The 21,277-nt window shown below is 38.0% G+C and overlaps 1 protein-coding gene across 2 annotated transcripts in view; it reads left to right on the plus strand.

Moving 5' to 3' along the window:
- LOC115218644 overlaps positions 1–15,963 on the plus strand; it is an 18,365-nt gene extending 2,402 nt beyond the window's left edge. The window contains exons 2-6 of one of the 2 annotated variants that reach the window (XM_029788562.2): positions 4,159–4,304; positions 6,483–6,584; positions 10,902–11,029; positions 13,472–13,598; positions 15,793–15,962. In XM_029788562.2, the coding sequence (XP_029644422.1) occupies positions 4,159–4,304; positions 6,483–6,584; positions 10,902–11,029; positions 13,472–13,598; positions 15,793–15,858 (569 nt within the window). In that variant the 3' untranslated portion in view covers positions 15,859–15,962. Of the gene's footprint in view, positions 1–4,158; positions 4,305–6,482; positions 6,585–10,901; positions 11,030–13,471; positions 13,599–15,792 lie in introns of both variants that reach the window. The other variant, XM_036508079.1, reaches the window with a different exon arrangement.
- The last annotated feature ends 5,314 nt before the right edge of the window (positions 15,964–21,277 follow it).

Here is a 21,277-nt window from a genome sequence, read left to right on the forward strand (position 1 = left end):
ATTTGTCTGATGATCTTTGTAAGAGACTTGTAACATTCTCAAACACATCTCAATATAGGCACAGGTGTGGCTGTGTGATAAGAAGCTTGCCTCCCAACCACATGGTTCAGGGTTCAGTCCCACTGCGTTGCACCTTGGGCAAGTGTCTTCTACTATAACCTCGGGCCGACCAAAGCCTTGTGAGTGGATTTGGCAGATGGAAACTGAAAGAAGCCCATCCATGTGTGTGTCTGTCTTTGTGTTTGTGTTTGTCCCCTACCAGCTGTTGGTATGTTTAGGTCCCTGTAACTTAGTAGTTCAGCATAAATGACTGATAGAATAAGCACCAGGCTTAAGGTCCTGAAGTCGTTTTGTTTGACCAAAACCCTTCAAGGCAGTGCCCCAGCATGGCCACAGTCAAATGACTGGAACAAGTAATAGATAAAAGATAATGAATATATAGTAGATATGAGCAACAGATTCAAACACTTCTTGGGATGCAAGAAGGAAAGAATTCTGATGATAGGTGGTAATTCACGTAACATGAAATTCTTGAATCTGTCAAAATACATGTATCAAAAAGGAAGAGAATCAAAAGGCAACCAGGTATATGTCTGTAGCAACTATGGATCCTGTTGAAAAAAAAAGGAAAAAAGCAATATCTTTGGGTTCCAACTCAGAAGAATATAAAAAGGTGAAATGAGAATGACAGAAAAATACAAAAAGCAATTACGGAACCAGTTTGTGTGAAAATCTAGAGGAACAAGCAACACACAAAAAGACAAATAGTCTTTTCTAACAGGTGAAAGAACTCAAAATATTGGGTTGTCCAGAAAGTTCATGCCGATTTTTAAAGGAAAGAAAGAGGTCAATAAATACTTGCCATTACATTTTTAATCAACCAAATATGAACCATTTTGTTGCACAATGCATCTCCATCTTTCCTTTAACTTGAAAATACCTTCTTCCCAGAACTGAGGTGGTTTCATGGCAAAGAATGTAAATGTGTCGTAGCTGACAGGAAGCATTCGATGCTTCCTAGGGCTAAACAGCGGTGGTGTAATCCCCTAATGTCACGTTAAATTGACAGTATACAACTATTATATCGCCCCACCACCATACATATCTCTATGAGATATTTAGAAATTTAATATTTCTGATTTATATATATATATATAAAATAATATGTTACATTTACTCAATAGTCAAGATAAAACTCTGAGTTTCAGATGCCGAAGTGGAAATCTGAAACTCAGAGTTTTATCTTGACTATTGAGTAAATGTAACATTATTTTATAGATAAATTTCCTCTATTTACATAATATTGAGGTCTCTTTCTTTCTTTTGTTATCTTACCGTTTTTTACCATATATATATATATATACATATATATATATATATATATATATATATATATATATATATATATATTTATATGTGTGTATATATATATTACACTCTTGGAGTGGTTGGCATTAGGAAGAAACCATGCCAAATCAGACTGGAGTCTGGTGCAGCCTGTCAGCGTACCAGCCTTGGTCAAACCATCCAGCCTATGCCAGCGTGGATAATGGACATTAAGTGATGATGCTGATGATGATGAAGAAGAAGAAGATTTATTTATTTATACAGTAGGAAAAAAAGAATGAACAGGCGAAGAATTGTCATCGATTTAGAGCCTGGGATTTCTAGTTTAAACATAATTGTAGAGTTTGTTGGAGTAGGATGCAGCATAATAAGTAATATCATACAAATGTTTATATGATACAGTCTACTTCAGCAACTATTGTGACAACTCTGCAATTATATGCTTAAATTGTAAATTCCATGCTCTGAATTTGGCCATTTGTTACTTCTTTCTATTGTATTTCTACCCACTCAGTGATAAACTACTTATAACCACTCATTGCTACAGTATCACTTTTGTGTCAGTCGCAGTTCAAGCCAGGAATTTAAATGGTAAGCCAACCTCACCATCATTAGATGCAGTTTTATCTGTACTCTTATATGTATGTATATATGTATGTATATATGTATATATATATGTATATATGTATATATATGTATATATATGTATATATATGTATATATATATATATATGTGTATATGCACAATCAATATACATACTTACGCTTTTACTCTTTTACTTGTTTCAGTCATTTGACTGTGGCCATGCTGGAGCACCGCCTTTAGTCGAGCAAATCGACCCCAGGACTTATTCTTTGTAAGACTAGTACTTATTCTATCAGTCTCTTTTGCTGAACCGCTAAGTTATAGGGATGCAAACACACCATCATCGGTTGTCAAGAGATGTTTGGGGGACACACAAACATACACACACACACACACACACACACACACACACACACACACACACACACATATATATGCAACAGGCTTCTTTCAGTTTCTGTCTACCAAATCCACTCACAAGGCTTTGGTTGGCCCAAGGCTTTGGTTGGCCCAAGGCTACAGTAGAAGACACTTGCCCAAGGTGCCACGCAGTGGAACTGAACCTGGAACCATGTGGCTGGTAAGCAAGCTACTTACTACACAGCCACTCCTATGCCTACATTGTCATCATAATTTAATGTCTGCCTTCCATGTTTAAATGTATGTGTGTGTATATGTTTGTGAGTCTGTATTTGTCCCCCCCCCCCCCAACATTGCTTGACAAATGACTTGGACTGTTTGGCAGGAGCTTGCAGGAAACTTCTGAGTCTGTTTTGGTACAGCTTTTTCAGCTGGATTCCCTTCCTAACACCAACCACTTCGCAGATTATGTATCTTTCTCTCACTATATATATATATATATATATAGGGAGAATTAAAAAAAAAAAACAAAAGACGAAGACAAGTGGTGTAGACAACAAACAGATGTATTAGTATAACATTCAGGAAGGGACAATGTCTTTAATGTTTCGAGCCTATGCTCTTCCACAGAAAGGAACACAGAAAGAAACAAGGAGAGAAAATAAAGAATGTTTAGTGGCTAGCGATCTAACATGGCGAAGGCCGGACAGAAGGGTCACACAGGAGAGCTAGGGAGAAGGGGAGGCAATAAAGTGGTGGTGATCCCAAGCAGGCTTCTTTCAGTTTCTGTCTACAAAATCTACTTACAAGCCGCTGGTCAGTCTGTGGTTATAATAGAAGACCCTTCCCCAAGGTGACATGCAGTGGGATTGTACGCAGATCCATGTGACTGGAAGCAGTGTGTAGCTATAATGTAGGCAGGGTGAAATTGAAGCTGTATCCTCTTGAAGCACATCTCTTTATTCAAGTATTACATTCCAGTGTGTATTGACTGTTGTTGCATTGATGTAAGGTATATACTGGAGTTGAATATTAGAAAAGAGGAAGCTGGAAATTCTTTACAGGCTCAGGAGTGGCTGTGTGGTAAGTAGCTTGCTTAGCAACCACATGGTACTTGGTTCAGTCCCACTGTGTGGCACCTTAGGAAAAGTGTCTTCTACTGTAGCCTCGGACTGACCAAAGCCTTGTGAGTGGATATTTGGTAGATGGAAACTGAAAGAAGCCCATTGTAAATATATATATATATTACTTTATATAATTATTATGAGAAAAATTATAATTAGGGTTCGGCAAAAAAATTTGCCTTGCCACATACCGAACTTTTAGAAATAGCAGCCAAAGAACTTAGCTATTTCTTCTAATGGTCCTTTTAACATATTGATCACTACTTGGTAGAATTATTAATTACTAATTAATTAATCAATTTTACCCTTTATTATTACTGATTATATATATATATATATGTGTTGTGTGTGTGTATATGTTTGTGTGTCTGTGTTTGTCCCCCCCACCATATCACTTGACAACTAATGGTGGTGTGTTTACATCTCTATAACATAGTGGTTTACCAAAAGAGACCGATAGAATAAGTAGTAGGCTTACAAAGAATAAGTCCTGGGATCAAATTGCTTGAAGTGACCGAAACAAATAAAAGGATAAAAGAATAAAAGAAAAAAATTCTGAATTTAAATTCTGCAGAGGTTGACCTTACATTTCCTCCATTCTGGGTCAATGAAATAAGTACCAGTTGACCACTGCAGTTGATGTAATTGACTTTTCCCCATCGCCCAAAATTCTTGGCCTTGTGCCTATGATAGAAAAGCTTGCTGTTCTTATTTTTATTCTTTTTATTATCATTATTTTAGCCAAGAACTCAGGCCATGTTGTATTTGAAAGTTTCCAAGATAGAGATGTGTATCCCTTTATGGTACCTGCCAGCAAGTTTTTGATCAAACATCTGCAGCCTAAAGGGTATCCTTTGGTAGGACCTGGAAGATATGAAAATGAAGCGGTATGTTTAAAACATCTTCAGTGAGATCTATGCAACTGATGTTTAGCTTAAGTTTTCTCTAAGAAAAGAATCAGCCAAGTGTCAATCCTGAAATGGTAGAACCTTTTTCACCCAATGGAATACAAGATTATCCAAACGTAGGGATTTTACTGTATAATGCTTTTTAATGTCTAAGTTTCTGACCGAGGCCAGTATACTCTTACTCTTTAACTCTTTTACTTGTTTCAGTCATTTGACTGCGGCCATGCTGGAGCACCGCCTTTAATCAAGCAAATCGACCCCAGGACTTATTTTTTGTAAGCCTAGTACTTATTCTAGTGGTCTCTTTTGCCAAACTGCTAAGTTACAGGGACATAAACACACCAGCATCAGTTGTCAAGCGATGCTGGGGGGACAAACATATACACACATACATACACACACACACATATATATATATATATATATATATACACACACATACATATATACATATATACGACGGGTTTCTTTCAGTTTCCGTGTACCAAATCCACTCACAAGGCTTTGGTTGGCCCGAGGCTATAGTAGAAGACACTTGTTCAAGGTGCCATGCAGTGGGACTGAACCCAGAACCATGTGGTTGGTAAGCAAGCTACTTACCACACATCCACTCCTACACCTGGAGTGTATGTATGCAGGCAGGATTTAAATGATGAGGATGAGCATGAGGGTAATGATGACTGCAGACCACCACTAGTTTTCTTGGACTCTGTTTTTCACAGAGGCGGCAAGCTGGCAGAATTGTTAGCACACTGGGCAAAATGCTTAGCATTTCATCTGTCATTACGTTCTGAGTTCAAATGCAGCTGAGGTCAGCTTTGCCTTTCATCCTTTTCGGGGTTGATAAAATAAGTACCAGTTGAGCACTGGGTTTGATGTAATTGACCTAGCCCCCTCCCTCAAAATGCTGGCCTTCTGTCAAATTTTGAAATCAATATTTGTCCATGCATAAGTTGGCGAGCTGGCAGAATTGTTAGCACACTGGGCGAAAGGCTTTGTGGCATTTTATCCAACTTTACATTCTGAGTTCAAATTCTGCCTAGGTTGATTTGCCTTTCATTCTTTCACAATCAATAAAATAAGTATCTGTTGAGCAGTGGGGTCGCTGTTATTAACCTACATCCTCCTCCAAAATTGCTGGCCTTGTGCCAAAATTTGAAACCAATATTTGTTTATACAGTTTCTATTCCTACTGGCTATTGGTCTTATCTCTCTCTATATAAAGCTGAAGTTGTCTGTGTATGGCAGGTTTGGTAGGCTTCAACTAACACTATCTCCCCCGAGACCCTGGGGCGCAAGTTGACCAAAATTGAAAGAATGATAGAAGAAGGCTTGCTCTTCATTCCGTAGAAGAAAAAATTCAAATCAGACCATGTTAAGACCAAAAATTATTTACATCAAAAAGGTGCTTTTTTTCTATGAAAATCTCTATTTTTTACAATTTTTTGACTGCTGTGTCACCATTTCTCGGTGTATTTCAACCAGGAAAATGTTCGCTTAAAGAGAATAACAAGCTAGATAATGCAAAATTTTTACTTTTCAAAAATTCCAATTCTAAAGGGTCAAAACAAACCCGAGCAATGCCGGGTGATACTGCTAGTACATCAATAAATTTGTACTCTCTCTCTCTTTTACTCTTTTACTTGTTTCAGTCATGTGACTGTGGCCATGCTGCAGCACCACCTTTAGTCGAGCAAATCGACCCCAGGACTTATTTTTTGTAAGTCCAGTACTTATTCTATCGGTCTCTTTTGCCGAACCGCTAAGTGACGGGGACATAAACACACCAGCATTGGTTGTCAAGCAATGCTAGGGGGACAAACACACACACGCATATACATACATATACACATATACGACGGGCTTCTTTGAGTTTCCATCTACCGAATCCACTCACAAGGCTTTGGTCGGCCTGAGGCTATAGTAGAAGACACTTGCCCAAGGTGCCACGCAGTGGGACTGAATCCGGAACCGTGTGGTTGGTAAACAAGCTACTTACCACACATCCACTCCTGCGCCTCTGATGCTAAATTTTATTGAAATAAGTTGACTTTTTGCTATTGTAAGTCGTTTCCTTGTGTGTAATTAACAACTCATTATGCTTTCAGTTAGCTTCATTGCTTTGATACTTAAATTTTTTTTTACTTTCATTTCTAGAAAACAAGTATGCATGCAGTCATAAAGTCCAAAATCCACAGCAAAATGCCACCCCATCCGCCGAACGTATGGAGAACAGCAACATTTCTAATGACTAGAAAAGTTGGTTGCCACTTTCATTTTCATTATCGTTATCACCATAATTATTGTCGTTATAATTATTATTTTTATTAGGGCGGTGAGCTGGCAGAATCGTTCGCATGATGAGCGAAATGGGTGTGTTGATCAACTTAAATAGGTTTTACGTCAAGTCTATTTCCCTCCCCACAAACCCCCTCCCCGCCTCCTCTTCTGCTGCACCCAAACAATCTACGCATAAGCATAACACACCATGCATCAACACTGCATTTCATACTGACTGGGTAACCAAAAGTGGAGGAAGAATACATTGGCCTGTTTCGTACATTCACACACATTTTTTTTTACACACAAACAAATAAAAATAGAGGTTTTCTTTTTATAATTCCCCACCAAAAAAAAAAAAGAAAAATTGCAGAACTTTACATTTTCTATGAACTTTTCATTATTGCATGGACATTTTTTTCAACAATTTTTCAGATAGATAGGTAGATAGATTGATCGATCCTTCAGTACTGCCTATTGGGATTTTCACATCTCAAGAATCAAATGTTTCAGAAAAATATACAATTTCGTCATGTCATTTTCCAAACGACTGTGGAATTTCTACAAGTACTGCTAGAGCGAAAGAGGTGGTATGGTGGATCCGTTTGAAAGGACTAAAGTTAGACACTTTCCTCTTTGGCCAAGGCCTCATCAACTTTTTCAAGTTCCACTTGAAAAGGAAGATGAGAGTAGAGAGGGAAGTGCTGTCTCATAGCAAATTTATTGAAAGGTGGGTGAATATCGGAAGAATGGCCAATATGAACGGACCAATTCTGAGGATACACCTGTAAAAAAAAGGTAATATAAAAGGAGAAAGGGGCTCTCTACCCCCCTTTTGACTAGGCTCCTATGGCTTTTATGGGTTTGTCCATGAGTGACCTTTCGAAGTACCTTCCCCTATTGGGAGTTTTTACTTGTTATATTTTCGTTGTTACCTTGCCTTTTTACACAGACTTTTCAAACGGACAAAACCCTTTTTGTAACTTTCGTCTGTATTTTATCCTTACATGTTTTATTTGATTTTTGTTAGCCCTTGTGGCCAATAAACGAATTAATTATTATTATTATTATTGGTGGTAGTAGTGGTGGCCAAATTCCTTTCCAGTATTTCTACCATCATCATTATCTGCATAATCTGTGTCCTAAAAGGCTGAGCCAACAGGGTCAATACTGTTGATTGCAATAAACATTGTGGAAGAGGCTAAGTAACTAACGAAAGAAGTATTCTTTATGCTGCAGTTCTCAAGAAATCATATGTGGGTGTGTGTGTGTGTATGTGATGAAAAAGACCCCTTTTGTTCATGAATGATCATGGGATTGCACCTAGAAAGTTGTCCTCCAAGGCACAAGTCCGAGCAAGTCATCCCTGCATACCAGCATCCCTACTCCATGCCACTGATGTTTTCCAAGGAAAAGGCAAAGGTCAGTACAGCTTGGCATCAGTGATGTTGCAACTCATTTCTACAGCTGAATGAACTGGAGCAACATGGAATAAAGTGTCTTACTTAAGAACCCAACACACAGCCTGGTCCAGGAATCAAACTCACTACCTCATCACTGTGAGCCTCCTTATGAGAGCTCAAAATCTCTCATGGAAGCGCCATCCAACCAAAATGCAAATATATGGGAAACTACCACCTGTGTCATCTCTTGTGAAAGGTAGGAGAGTCCAGTTTGTAGAGCTGAAAACGAGGTAATTTCTACTCTTCTCCTCTGGAAGCCATCTACTCGCAATACCAGAGGGTGCACACTCTCCTACCCTGATGTAATCTCCAGGGATACAGGCATCCAGCAACAGGACCTCTGTAATGCCATGATGGACCGTGAAGTCAGGCGTAGCATGGTAAATTCCATTGTCTCGACCACGGTCGAACAATGATGATGATGTGAGCCCGACACTCTAACCTCTGAGCCATGCGCTTATAAGTTGGCAAATAGTGCTCTCTTTCTCTTACCTCTTTTTGCCACAATGTTCCTCTAGTAAATTTTCTCTCTACCTTTTGTTTTCATTAACCATTTCATTGCATATTTGGATACAGTTTTGCAACCTCTACCTAGCCACCCTTCCTGTTTTTTTACTCCCAAAGCCTTCCGTGTCACTGTGTCACCAACATTTTCATCTCTCTTTCCAGTTCCACTCAGATTACTCCCGCCTATTCTTGTCTAAACTGAACAGCCATGTATCCCTTTAACTGCAACAAACCTTTTCTGGCCCCTTCTTTCATATTCTAACCTTTCACCAATGAGCATTAAACTGCTTCCCTCTCTACTGTAGCTCCATTCATTTAATGGAGTTCCTAGTTTTTTTAGCTATATTTCAACCATAGTTGTGCTGGTGCCATGAAACAAAACACCCAGAACACTCTGTAAAGTGGTTGGCATTGGGAAGGGCACTTGGGCATAGAAACCATATAAAAACAGACAAACTCTCAAATCCTGTCCAACCATCTAACCTTTGTCAGGTTTGATGGTTTGGCCAGGGGTGAAGTGAATGGTGTCTTTACACTAATTATATATAGTCATAGACTGGTGATTCAGTTTGCCTCCGATTCAGTTCTGAAATGTGATGTTAAGAAGCCTCAAAAATGGCAAAACATCAATGTCCATCACTCCTGAATGGGATTTGGGGTGAGTCATCATGCCTGTCCATATTTTGAGCGAAACATGTATTCCTTTTATTTGTTGAAGGCCATGGTAATATTTATATATAATCAAATGTATGGAAGAGTTGTTGACTCGAATTTGATGGTTGTTCTCTAATCAATGTTATATATATATATATATATATATCAACAATCAAGGAACGGCCATAATAGGCCATTCACCCACTAGAAATAACAGCCAAAGCTTCAACCGCAAATAAAGATTAATTCCGTAAACAGGAGAAAATTTAAAAAACATTTACCCTGTAATTTCTTGTAATTTCTTTTAAATTTTTAAATTTTTAAATTTTTAAATTTTTTAAATTTTTAAATTTTTAAATTTTCTCCTGTTTTTTAAATTTTTAAATTTTCTCCTGTTTACGGAATTAATCTTTATTTGCGGTTGAAGCTTTGGCTGTTATTTCTAGTGGGTGAATGGCCTATTATGGCCGTTCCTTGATTGTTGATGTTGAACTTAAAAATGGTCTATGACTATTTAATTTTTTCCCACTAGGACGCTGGTGGCAAAAAGAATTCTACAAAATTTTTTTGCCACCCTATATTGATTAATTATATATATATATATATATAAATAAACGAAAGAATGGAGTCAAACGAAGATGTTAACAAAATTCCTTTACTCTCGACATATTTTCCATGCTGACGATAAACATAGGATAATTCATTCATCTACTTATATATATATATAAATATATATATATATATAAATATATATATATATATATATAAGAAAACACCATCCGAGCGTGGCCGTCTGCCAGCCTCGTCTGGCACCTGTGTCGGTGGCACATAAAAAACACCATCCGAGCGTGGCCGTCTGCCAGCCTTGTCTGGCACCTGTGTCGGTGGCACATAAAAAACACCATCCGAGCGTGGCCGTCTGCCAGCCTCGTCTGGCACCTGTATCGGTGGCACATAAAAAACACCATCCGAGCGTGGCCGTCTGCCAGCCTCGTCTGGCACCTGTGTCAGTGGCACATAAAATCACCCACTACACTCTCGGAGTGGTTGGCATTAGGAAGGGCATCCAGCTGTAGAAACACTGCCAGATCTGACTGGCCTGGTGCAGCCTTCGGGCTTGCCAGACCCCAGTTGAACCGTCCAACCCATGCTAGCATGGAAAGCGGACGTTAAACGATGATGATGATGATGATGATGATATATGTTACAACCCTAGTATGTTGACATCTATAGGCAAAGAAAAATTAGATTCACTTTTGACCATAGGCTGAAACAGCTGTAAGAAGTAATTTCTGGATTTCAATAATTTATACTATGACTTTTAAAATCTGTATTCGTATTATTATCTTATCTATTGATTTATATAATATTTTGTATGCTTTTGATGTTCTCATTTGTAAAATGAATAAATAATCTAACATTATAATAACCATAAGTTGATGAACAAACTAAATTTGTTTCTCCATTTTCTTTTTTGTAGTATATATATATATATTATATATATATATATATATATATATATATACGTTTGAAATAATTATTTTATTTTTTATGTCAAATTTATATTAATTCCATTTCATTTATTATATTCACTGTTTCTAACTGATAATTCTCAAACGTTATTACACAGACTATGAATTAAAAATATCAAATGTATCAACTTTTCTTCCAGTCCTTAATACCATGTCCAACTCAGTACCAGCGAAGGTGTACAGAAATGAAGACTTTTGAACCTGCTGCTAAGCCTTTTGGTTTTGGCTCTGAGAGGAATTTAAATCACTCTAAACCAAGCTACCTCAGGTACTTCAGTTTTACTGATTTTACTGTTTCATGGAGGTTCTCAGAGCTAACTGTGGGCTCATCCCACCTTTATTCAGCCATTCCTAACCCACTTGTCTTTCTTTTTCTCATAACATTTTTTTTGTATTCTGCTCCCCCTCCCACGAAACTCAGTACTTCCTCTCAAGACCATCATGCCTTCTTGAACACTCTCACCATTTCTTTCTTGCTGGTGTTTGATTTCTGATGGTCCAAGAGGAACATTAGTGCTTTCAGTTTCACCAGTTTCAAAGACTCTGTGAAGGCCCTGGGCACATCCTTCCTCTTAGACCACTACCAGCACCATCATCATCATCATCACCACCACCACTATCACCATGATAGTGTCATTATCATCATCATCATGATCATCATTGTTATCATTGTCATAGCATCCACTTTACCATGCATGCATGGGTTGAATAGAATTTGTTGAGGTGGGTTTTTCTACAGCTGGACACCCTTCCTGCTGAAAACCCTGACCTTCTGCTGAGCAAGATATTTCCATATACATGGAAGACTAGAAACAAAGTACACTGCTTGTATGATGGTGACACTTATTTACGACTCGGATACAAGACAAGGAGACAGTGCCTCCCCAGCCATATATATATATATATAATATATATATATATATATATATAAAAGTAATTTTGAATCGTCGGGTGACATGCCATGTTTGAGGTGACCTATTGAGTCAAGTAAAATCAAAATCAGAATCAGAATCTCAATCAAATCGAAATCAAAATGGAAATTGTAGTTGTGGCTGATGCCAATGCTGCCTGACTGGGTCCCATGCTGGTGGTACGCAATAAGCACCATTCATGTGTGGGTTGATACCAGTGCTGCCTGACTGGCTCCCCGTGCCGGTGACATGTAAAACACACCATCCAAACGTGGCTGATGCCAGTGCTGCTTGACTGGCTCCCGCACCGGTGGCACATTAAAAACAGCCCCTACACTCTTGGAGTGGTTGGTGTTAGGAAGGGCATCCAGCTGTAGAAACCTTGCCAGATCACATTGGAGCCTGGTGCAGCCTCCTGGCTTGCCAGTCCCCAGTCAAACCATCTAACCCATGCCTTTACGGAAAACAGACATTGAATGATGATGATGATGATGATGATGATGATGAAATCCATTCACAAGGTTGGCCCAGGGCAATAGTAGTAGAAACTTGCCCAATGTGCCATAGAGTGGGACTGAATTGAACCCAAAACCATGTTGTTGGGAAGCAAACTTAACCACACAGCCATACCTGCAACCAGTGAACTAAACAAGGAAACAAAACCATGTGAAGGTAGTTGTGTGGTAACAGGTTTAAAAGGTTTGCTATTTCTCATATGGAGTTTTAAGATCTTTTGCATTTTGTCTGGGGTGGTTTTAGGGCTAGTAACCCTAACACCACCCAAGACAACCTCATGAACAGGCTATTTCCTCTCTGTTACCTTTCTGTTGCTTCTATAAGGGCCTTACCTGTGTATATCTTCTGTCTTTCTTTTACTTGTTTCAATCATTAGACTGTGGCCATGCTGGGGCACTGTTTTGAAGAACCTTAGTTGAATGAATTGACTCCAGTGCTTGTTTTTTTTTTTTAAGCCTGGTACTTATTCTATTGATCCCTTTTGCCAAACTGCTAGGTTACAGAGATGTAAACACAGCAACACCAGTTGTCAAGTGGGGGACAAACACAGACACAGACACATACCCACACACACACAAATGCATTTTGTTTGTTCCTTCTCGAATCATGCCTGGCTCATAGATGCACACACACACACACACCACATACAGACATATATATAAAATGGGCTTCTTTTAGTTTCCATCAACCAAATCCACTCACAAGGCTTTGATTAGCCTGAGTTAATAGTAGAAGACACTTGCCCAAGGTGCTGCACAATGGTACTGAACCTGGAATCATGTGGTTAGAAAGCAAGCTTATTACCACACAGCCACACCTGTGCCTATGTTTGCTAGATCAGAGCCAAAACTGAAGCTAAACATTAGCAACAACAAAAACAATTACTTTCAAATATTTCACTGTAAACTGGGTAAATGTGGAGGCACAATGGCCCAGTGGTTAGGGCAGCAGACTCGTGGTTGGAGGATTGCAGTTTCGATTCCCAGACCAGGCATTGTGTGTATTTATTGAGCAAAAACACCTAAAGCTCCACGAGGCTCCAGCAGGAGGTGGTGGCGACCCCTGTTGTACTCTTTCACCCCAACTTTCTCTCACTCTTTCTTCCTGTTTCTTGAGTAACGCTGCGATGGACTGGCGTCCCATCCAGGGGGAGAGAACACATATGCCATAGAAACCGGGAAAGCCGGGCCCATGAGCCTGGCTAGGCTTGAGAAGGGTGCATAAATAAATAATAAACTTGGTAAATGCCATGCTTTATTTCGGTAAATTCCAAATTTTTTCAGCCCCACCACATATAATATTGATACTGTTAGGAACAGAAAAGTGTCACACCATCAGTCATTTGGGAAAGCACCAATATTTTTGCCAGAAATAACTATTAAGAGTACCATACCCCAGAATACAGACAAGGTAAGGTACTTTGTTAATTTTCTTCTTAACCCTTTAGCATTCAGATTATTCTGTCAAATGTGTTTTGTCCAACCCATGCTAGCATGGAAAGCGGACGTTAAATGATGATGATGATGATGTGCTATGCTTATTTATTCACATTGTTTGGAACTAATCAGGCATTATCTCGTAGTTTCAAGATTTGAATAATGTGATTACTCTTTTACTCTTTTACTTGTTTCAGTCATTTGACTGCGGCTATGCTGGAGCACTGCCTTTAGTCGAGCAAATCGACCCCAGGACTTAATCTTTGTAAGACCAGTACTTACTCTTTTGGTCTCTTTTGCCAAAGCACTAAGTTACGAGGATGTAAACACACCAGCATCAGTTGTCAAGTGATGTTAGGGGGACCAACACAGACACACAAACATATACACACACATATACATACACACACACATATGTATATATATATATATATATATATATATATACATATATATATACATATATACGACGGGCTTCTTCCAGAAGCTCTTCCTGTCACCAACCCTTAGCCTTTTACTGCCTCATGGCTGGACATGTTTTTGCTGCTATTGAAAATGAAAGACGTTTACAACAATCACATGATATCAATTTAAGAAGATACAACCATACACATATGCATACACATACTACGATGGGCTTCTTTCAGTTTCCTTGTATTAAATCTATTCACAAGGCTTTGGTCATTCAAGGGCTATAGTAGAAAGCCCTTGCCCTATAGGACTTGAATTTGAAACCATGTAATTGGGAAGTAAACATTTTAATCACATAAGCATGCCTGCACTTACCACAAGTAATAATAATAATAATAATAATAATAATAATAATAATAATAATAATAATAAATGCCCTGATGCAGTATCTGACAGTGGCTCTCATGGCTTCTGATCTTAACTGATTGAGAGTGTCATCATGTACATTGTTTTGCCTTTGTATAAAAGATGGGCTACAGCAAATATTCTGCTCAACACCACAGATTTGCTTGTCAGTTGTTTGACCTTAACCACTTGAGCATGCCTCATAGTGGCTGATAATATGTGTATCTCTGATCATGAGCAGAAGTAGTAGGGGAGCATCATAGCTGTGTGTTGAAAGGAATTCTTGAAGGTTTGGATAATTCACGTTTGGAAACGGGTGGTTCGTTCAACATCCTTAAACAATCCTTATTCAGGGACCTTTTGAGTGGGATGAGCTACTCAACCAGAAGAAAATTCTAACTGGGCCCCACCTACAAGGTCATGTGCTGTTTATCTTGATATGAGATCACCATGTCACACACATATGGTTGTGATGCATGTGCCTGGTGTACCCTTATCAGACGAGTCGTCATGATGGGTATACTGGGCTTCGTATATTTTACCCCAGTGTCGCTTTGATGGCATGCACTGCTCTCTCACTCACTCAATAATAATAATAATAATAATAATAATAATAATAATAATAACATAATAGTGATGATGATGATGATGGACTCTCCTGTCAAAGACGACATACGAGTGTTTGGCTTTTGCGTAATAACCTGCACAAATGATTTCTTTATAACGATCAAATGTACGTGCTGTACATTAGCTCACTATCTCCATCAAACTGACATTGCCTGAACAGGTGTATGGTGGACCACAAGTGAGGTCTCAAAGTTATTGCAGAGCAATGTGAAATGAAGTGTTTTGCTTAAGAATACAATGCACAACCCTGCCTTGGTATTGAAACCACGATCTTGCAATCATAAGTACAAAACCCTAACCACTAGGCCATAATAATATTAATAATAATAATAATAATAATAATAATAATAGTAATAATAATAATAACCAGAAAACCCAAAAATGGCAGAAATTCAAAAGATAGTGCTCATGGGAACTGCTCATATCCTACGCAAAATACTTTCTATGTAATCTCAAGGTTTAAAACAAACATTTTTTTTTTTTTAGACATCCACCAGTACAACACAAAAAACAACCAAATATATGGCACACTAGGCATAACAACAACGTGAACTTCCAACCTGTTGTCTCTTGAGGTCTCCGGGTGAGACTTGGAGCCAACTTGTACAAATATAAAGCAAAAGTCAAACATATGATAATAATAATAATGATTTATTTTTCTAAAGATGATGATGATGAAGATGATATCTGATTTGATTAATATTTATGACCATTTATTCTTACAGCTGTATACAACAAGTGAAGAACAGAAGCATCACCAGAAATTGGCTTACTTAAAACTTTATTGGTAACCTCCAGTTTTTGACAAGATAAGGTTCAGTTTTGTTTTCACTGCTACATTATCTTTTCTTCAGTGATTTTTTATTTCTTGTTTCTTAAAAAAAAAATAAATTGCATTTGAAATTACTTGAGTCTGTGTCATTTTGAATATAATGTCTTCTGATCATCAATAATTCAGTCATGTATTTTGATAAACTGCTTTACTTTTGCATACCCTTATCCGACCACTTCATCATTATTGTTAAGTATTTTAATATAATATAATAATAATGAAATTATTGTATACAGTGCTCAGGTGCACCACAACTTGTCAAAAGTGCATATAAAGCATATGCAGTAATGTACAAATGTCTGGAAAGTGAACAGTGTATGAGTCAGATACATGCCTGCGTGTGTATGGAGGGGAGAAAATCTGGTGTAGCATTGGTGAATCTCAGGAAGCATGGAAATTTTGAAGGATGCAGTGCTCCGACAACTAACAACTGATGCTGGCAGTCTGTTCCATGCTTCAGCAACTCTTAGCGTGAAAAAATGTTTCCGAAAGTCATGGGAGCTGTGGTGTTTTCTGACTTTGTAAACATGTCCACAGGTGTTAGACAGGTGGAGTTTGAAAAGGTGCTCAGAGTTATTGTTTGCAAGATGGTTAATAATTTTATGGGTGTCTGCCAAGTCAGCTGCCAGACGTCGGAGTTTCAATGTATCCATGCCCAGGGAAGTAAGGCATTTAGAATATGGCAAATGCCTGATGGAGGGTATTCTCTTGGTTGCACGTCGCTGAATGGCTTCCAGACGATTAATATCCTGGGCAAGATAGGGGTTCCAGATTTTCCTCAAGATCCTCATAATTTTCATTGATTTTATTATGTCTAGTTTTCCTATAATAGCTTAGGTTGGACTGGTGTGCAGTCCAGCAATGTTACATACATTTCAGCATTACATAATCTTTCCTGTGTTATCTAAAATTTTTTTTTTCTGTCCTAGCTTTTCATTTATTATGCAACTTCTATTGGCATTTCATACAATTTAAGATTTTTGTCTGTTTAGTTTTCAACTGTTGTCAGCAATTAATCTCTTTGAAAAATATATTGATTTCTTTTAGTTTGTAGCATCAAATTAATAGGCATGAATGTATATTTTTGATATTCACACACAGATGACTATAAAATGGTTAAATTAGTGCAATTTAGAAAAAAAAGCACCAAACTAGACACTGTTTTTGGTCATCATCATCATCATCATTTAACGTCCGCTTTCCATGCTAGCATGGGTTGGACGATTTGACTGAGGACAGGCGAACCAGATCGCTACACCAGGCTCCAATCTGATCTGGCAGAGTTTCTACAGAGTTTCTAACGCCAACCACTCCGAGAGTGTCGTGGATGCTTTTACATGCCACTGGCACGAGGGCCAGTCAGGTGGTATTGGCAATGGCCATGCTCAAATGGTGTTTTTTATGTGCCACCAGCACAGGAGCTAGTCCATTGGCACTGGCAACGACCTTGCTCAAATGTTTTTTTTTTTTCATGCGCCACCGGCACAAGTGCCAGTTAGGCGACGCTGGTAACAATCACACTTGAATGGTGCTTTTTACATGCCACCAGCACATTTTATCATTCCCAAAAGGATGAAAGTCAAAGTCTACCTTTGCAGAATTTGAACTCAGAACATAGCAGCAGACGAAATACCACTAAGCATTTCACCCAGCATGCTAATGATTCTGCCAGCTCACCACCTTCAATAATAATAATAATAAAAATAATAATAATAATAATAATAATAATAATAATAAAAATAATAATAATAAAAATGATAATAATGATCATAGTGTGTTATTTCCAGCCCAAGTGATAATATCATCTTTTCTCATTTCCTCATCCTCTGATGAAGGGAAAGGCCTGACATGTTAGGGTCTACATTTTTACAGCAAATAACTTCATCAAAAGCTTATCATCATCTTTTATTTATTGTTTTTTTTTACTTGTTTCAGTCATCGACTGTGACCATGATGGAGCACTATCTTGAAGGGTTCTAGTTGAACAAATTGACCCTCAGACTTATTTTTATTAAGCCTAGTACTTATTCTATTGACCTCTTTTGCTGAACTGCTAAGTTACGGGGGATGTAAACACACCAACGTTGGTTGTCAAGTAGTGCTGGGGGAACAAACACAGACACAAAGACACACATACATAGATATATAAATATATTTATATATGTATATGTGACAAGCTTCTTTCAGTTTCCATCTACCAAATCCACTCACGAGGTTTTGGCCAGCCTGAGACTATGATAGAACACAATTTTCCAAGGTGCCATGCAGTGGGATTGAACCTGGAACCATGTGGTTGGGAAGCAAGCTACTTACCATAGAGACTCGTCTACATCATCATCATCATTTTTACATCTGCTTTTCCATAATGGCAGGAGTTGGACTGGTCAGTTCCAACACAGCATCTCCCCACTTGTTGTAATCCTTTATCATCTCTTTGCGAGGCTCAGCATCCTGAGGTCATCTCTCCACACTTCTGCCCATGTCTTCAGTTTTCCTTTTCTGCAAAGGCTCCTACTTTCATTGCCTAACACTTTTACCAATCTCTCATTTGTCTTAAGCATTACATTCACACCACAGCAACCTTTTCTTTTGTACACTTATAGCTGATAAATCTGATGCCAGGTTTTTCTCTCACTACACTTTTGTGCTTTATCATTCATGCATGCAGACGTTACCCATCTTGCAGAGCATACTTACCTTCTTTCGTTTTCAGCTCTCAGGTATCATTCACATTCATTGAGCACCATATCTTGCTTACATGCTATATCAATACTTCATCATCATCATCATCATCGTTTAACGTCCGTTTTCTGCACTAGCACGGGTTGGACGGTTCGACCGGGGTCTGGGAAGCCAGGGGCTGCACCAGGCTCCAGTCTGATCTGGCAGTGTTTCTACAGCTGGATGCCCTTCCTAACGCCAACAACTCCGCAAGTGTAGTGGGTGCTTTTAACGTGCCACGTGCACGGAAGCCAGCCAAGGCGGCGCTGGCATCGGCTAATCCAGCAAGACACAGAGTGTAACAAGGCTGGCCTTTTGAAATACAGGTACTACTCATTTTTGCCAGCTGAGTGGACAGAAGCAACAGGAAATAAAGTGCCTTGCTTTAAGGACACAATACATTGCTGGGAATTGAACTCATGACCATAAGACCAGGAGCTGAGTACCTTAACCATTAAGCCACACACCTTCATATTTGCAGTTTAAATCCCTAGGATCTGAGGTAACTGGTATATCTGTATATTTGAAGGCGGTGAGCTGGCAGAAACGTTAGCATGCCGAGCGAAATGCCTAGTGGTATTTCGTCTGCCACTACGTTCTGAGTTCAAATTCCACTGAGGTCGACTTTGCCTTTCATCCTTCCGGTGTCGATTAAATAAGTACCAGTTAAGTCCTGGGGTCAATATAAGCGACTTAATCCGTTTGTCTGTCCTTGTTTGTCCTCTCTGTGTTTAGCCCCCTTGTGGGTAGTAAAGAAATAGGTATATCTGTGTCAGCAGATATAAGTCAATAATGCAAACAGATATAATAGGCGCATGGTACACAAAAGATAGCTCTCTGATACTAAGACTTCGCAGTAAACACCCCTTTTGCTTATTAAATCACTTGAGTAACAGAAGGAAATTGAGAAACTGCTAACTATGCCTGTGCCTCCATTATATGTGAAATCCGTCGTCTCTTTCCAGCCTGTCTATGAATCTGTTGCCCTTTTTTCCCACCTTAGTTTGCATTATTGAATTATACTCTTTACTCTTTTACTTGTTTCAGTCATTTGACTGCGGCCATGCTGGAGCACTGCCTTTAGTCAAGCAAATTGACCCCGGAACTTATTTTTTGTAAGCCCAGTACTTATTCTATCGGTCTCTTTTTTTGCTGAACTGCTAGGTTATGGGGACATAAACACACCAGCATCGGTTGTTGAGCGATGTTGGGGAGACAAACACAGACACACAAACATACATACATATATATATACATATATACGACGGGCTTCTGTGTGTTTCCGTCTACCAAATCCACTCACAAGGCTTTGGTCGGCCCAAGGCTATAGTAGAAGACTGAACTAGGAACCATGTGGTTGGTAAGCAAGCTACTTACCACACAGCCACTCCTGTGCCTATTATATCTGTTTGCATTATTGACTTATACAGATACACCAGTTACCTCAGATCCTAGGAATTTAAACTGCAAATATGAAGGTGTGTGGCTTAATGGTTAAGGTATTCAGCTCATGATCTTACGGTCATGAGTTCAATTCTCAGCAATGTATTGTGTCCTTAAAGCAAGACTTTATTTCATGTTGCTCCTGTCCACTCAGTTGGCAAAAATGAGTAGTACCTGCATTTCAAAGGGCCAGCCTTGTCACATTCTGTGTCATGCTGAATCTCCCTGAGAAATATTCATACATACATATATATATGTATGTATATATATACATGCATACATATATATATACATGCATACATATATATATATACATGCATACATATATATATATATACATGCATACATATATATATATATATATACACATACATATATGCATGTATATATATACATACATACATATATGTGTATATATATACATGCATACATATATGCATGTATATATATATACATACATACATATATGTGTATATATATACATGCATACATATATGTGTATATATATATACATGCATACATATATGTGTATATATATATACATGCATACATATATATGTATATATATACATGCATACATATATGTGTATATATATACATGCATACATATATATATATATATATATATGTATGTATATATATATATACATACATATATGTGTATATATATACATGCATACATATATATATATATGTATCTATGTATATATACATACATACATACATGTATATATATATATATGTGTGTATATAAATATATACATACATATATGTATATATATACATATATGTGTGTATATATATATACATATACATATATGTATATATATATATACATATATGTGTGTATATATATATATATACATATACATATATGTATATATATATACATATATGTATATATATACATACATACATATATGTATATATATATATACATACATATATGTATATATATATAAATCCTTAAATCCTTAAAAATGTTTTAGCCCGAAGGCCGTGGCCATGCTGGGGCACCACCGCTGAATGAGCTACATTAGTTTGTGAATCCACCTCTGATACGTGGCACTTGATCAACAAGGGAGTTCGATGCTGCTGCCCGCATCCGTGTCTCCTGTCGTGAGGTAGATTCATCTGGGACTCCCAACAAGAAGAGATCCAGTTTAGATACATACATACATACATAAAAAAAACACGATTCTTTCGTGGCCGTT

The sequence above is a fragment of the Octopus sinensis genome, linkage group LG13 (genome assembly GCF_006345805.1).
Source record: "Octopus sinensis linkage group LG13, ASM634580v1, whole genome shotgun sequence".
NCBI lineage: Eukaryota > Metazoa > Mollusca > Cephalopoda > Octopoda > Octopodidae > Octopus > Octopus sinensis.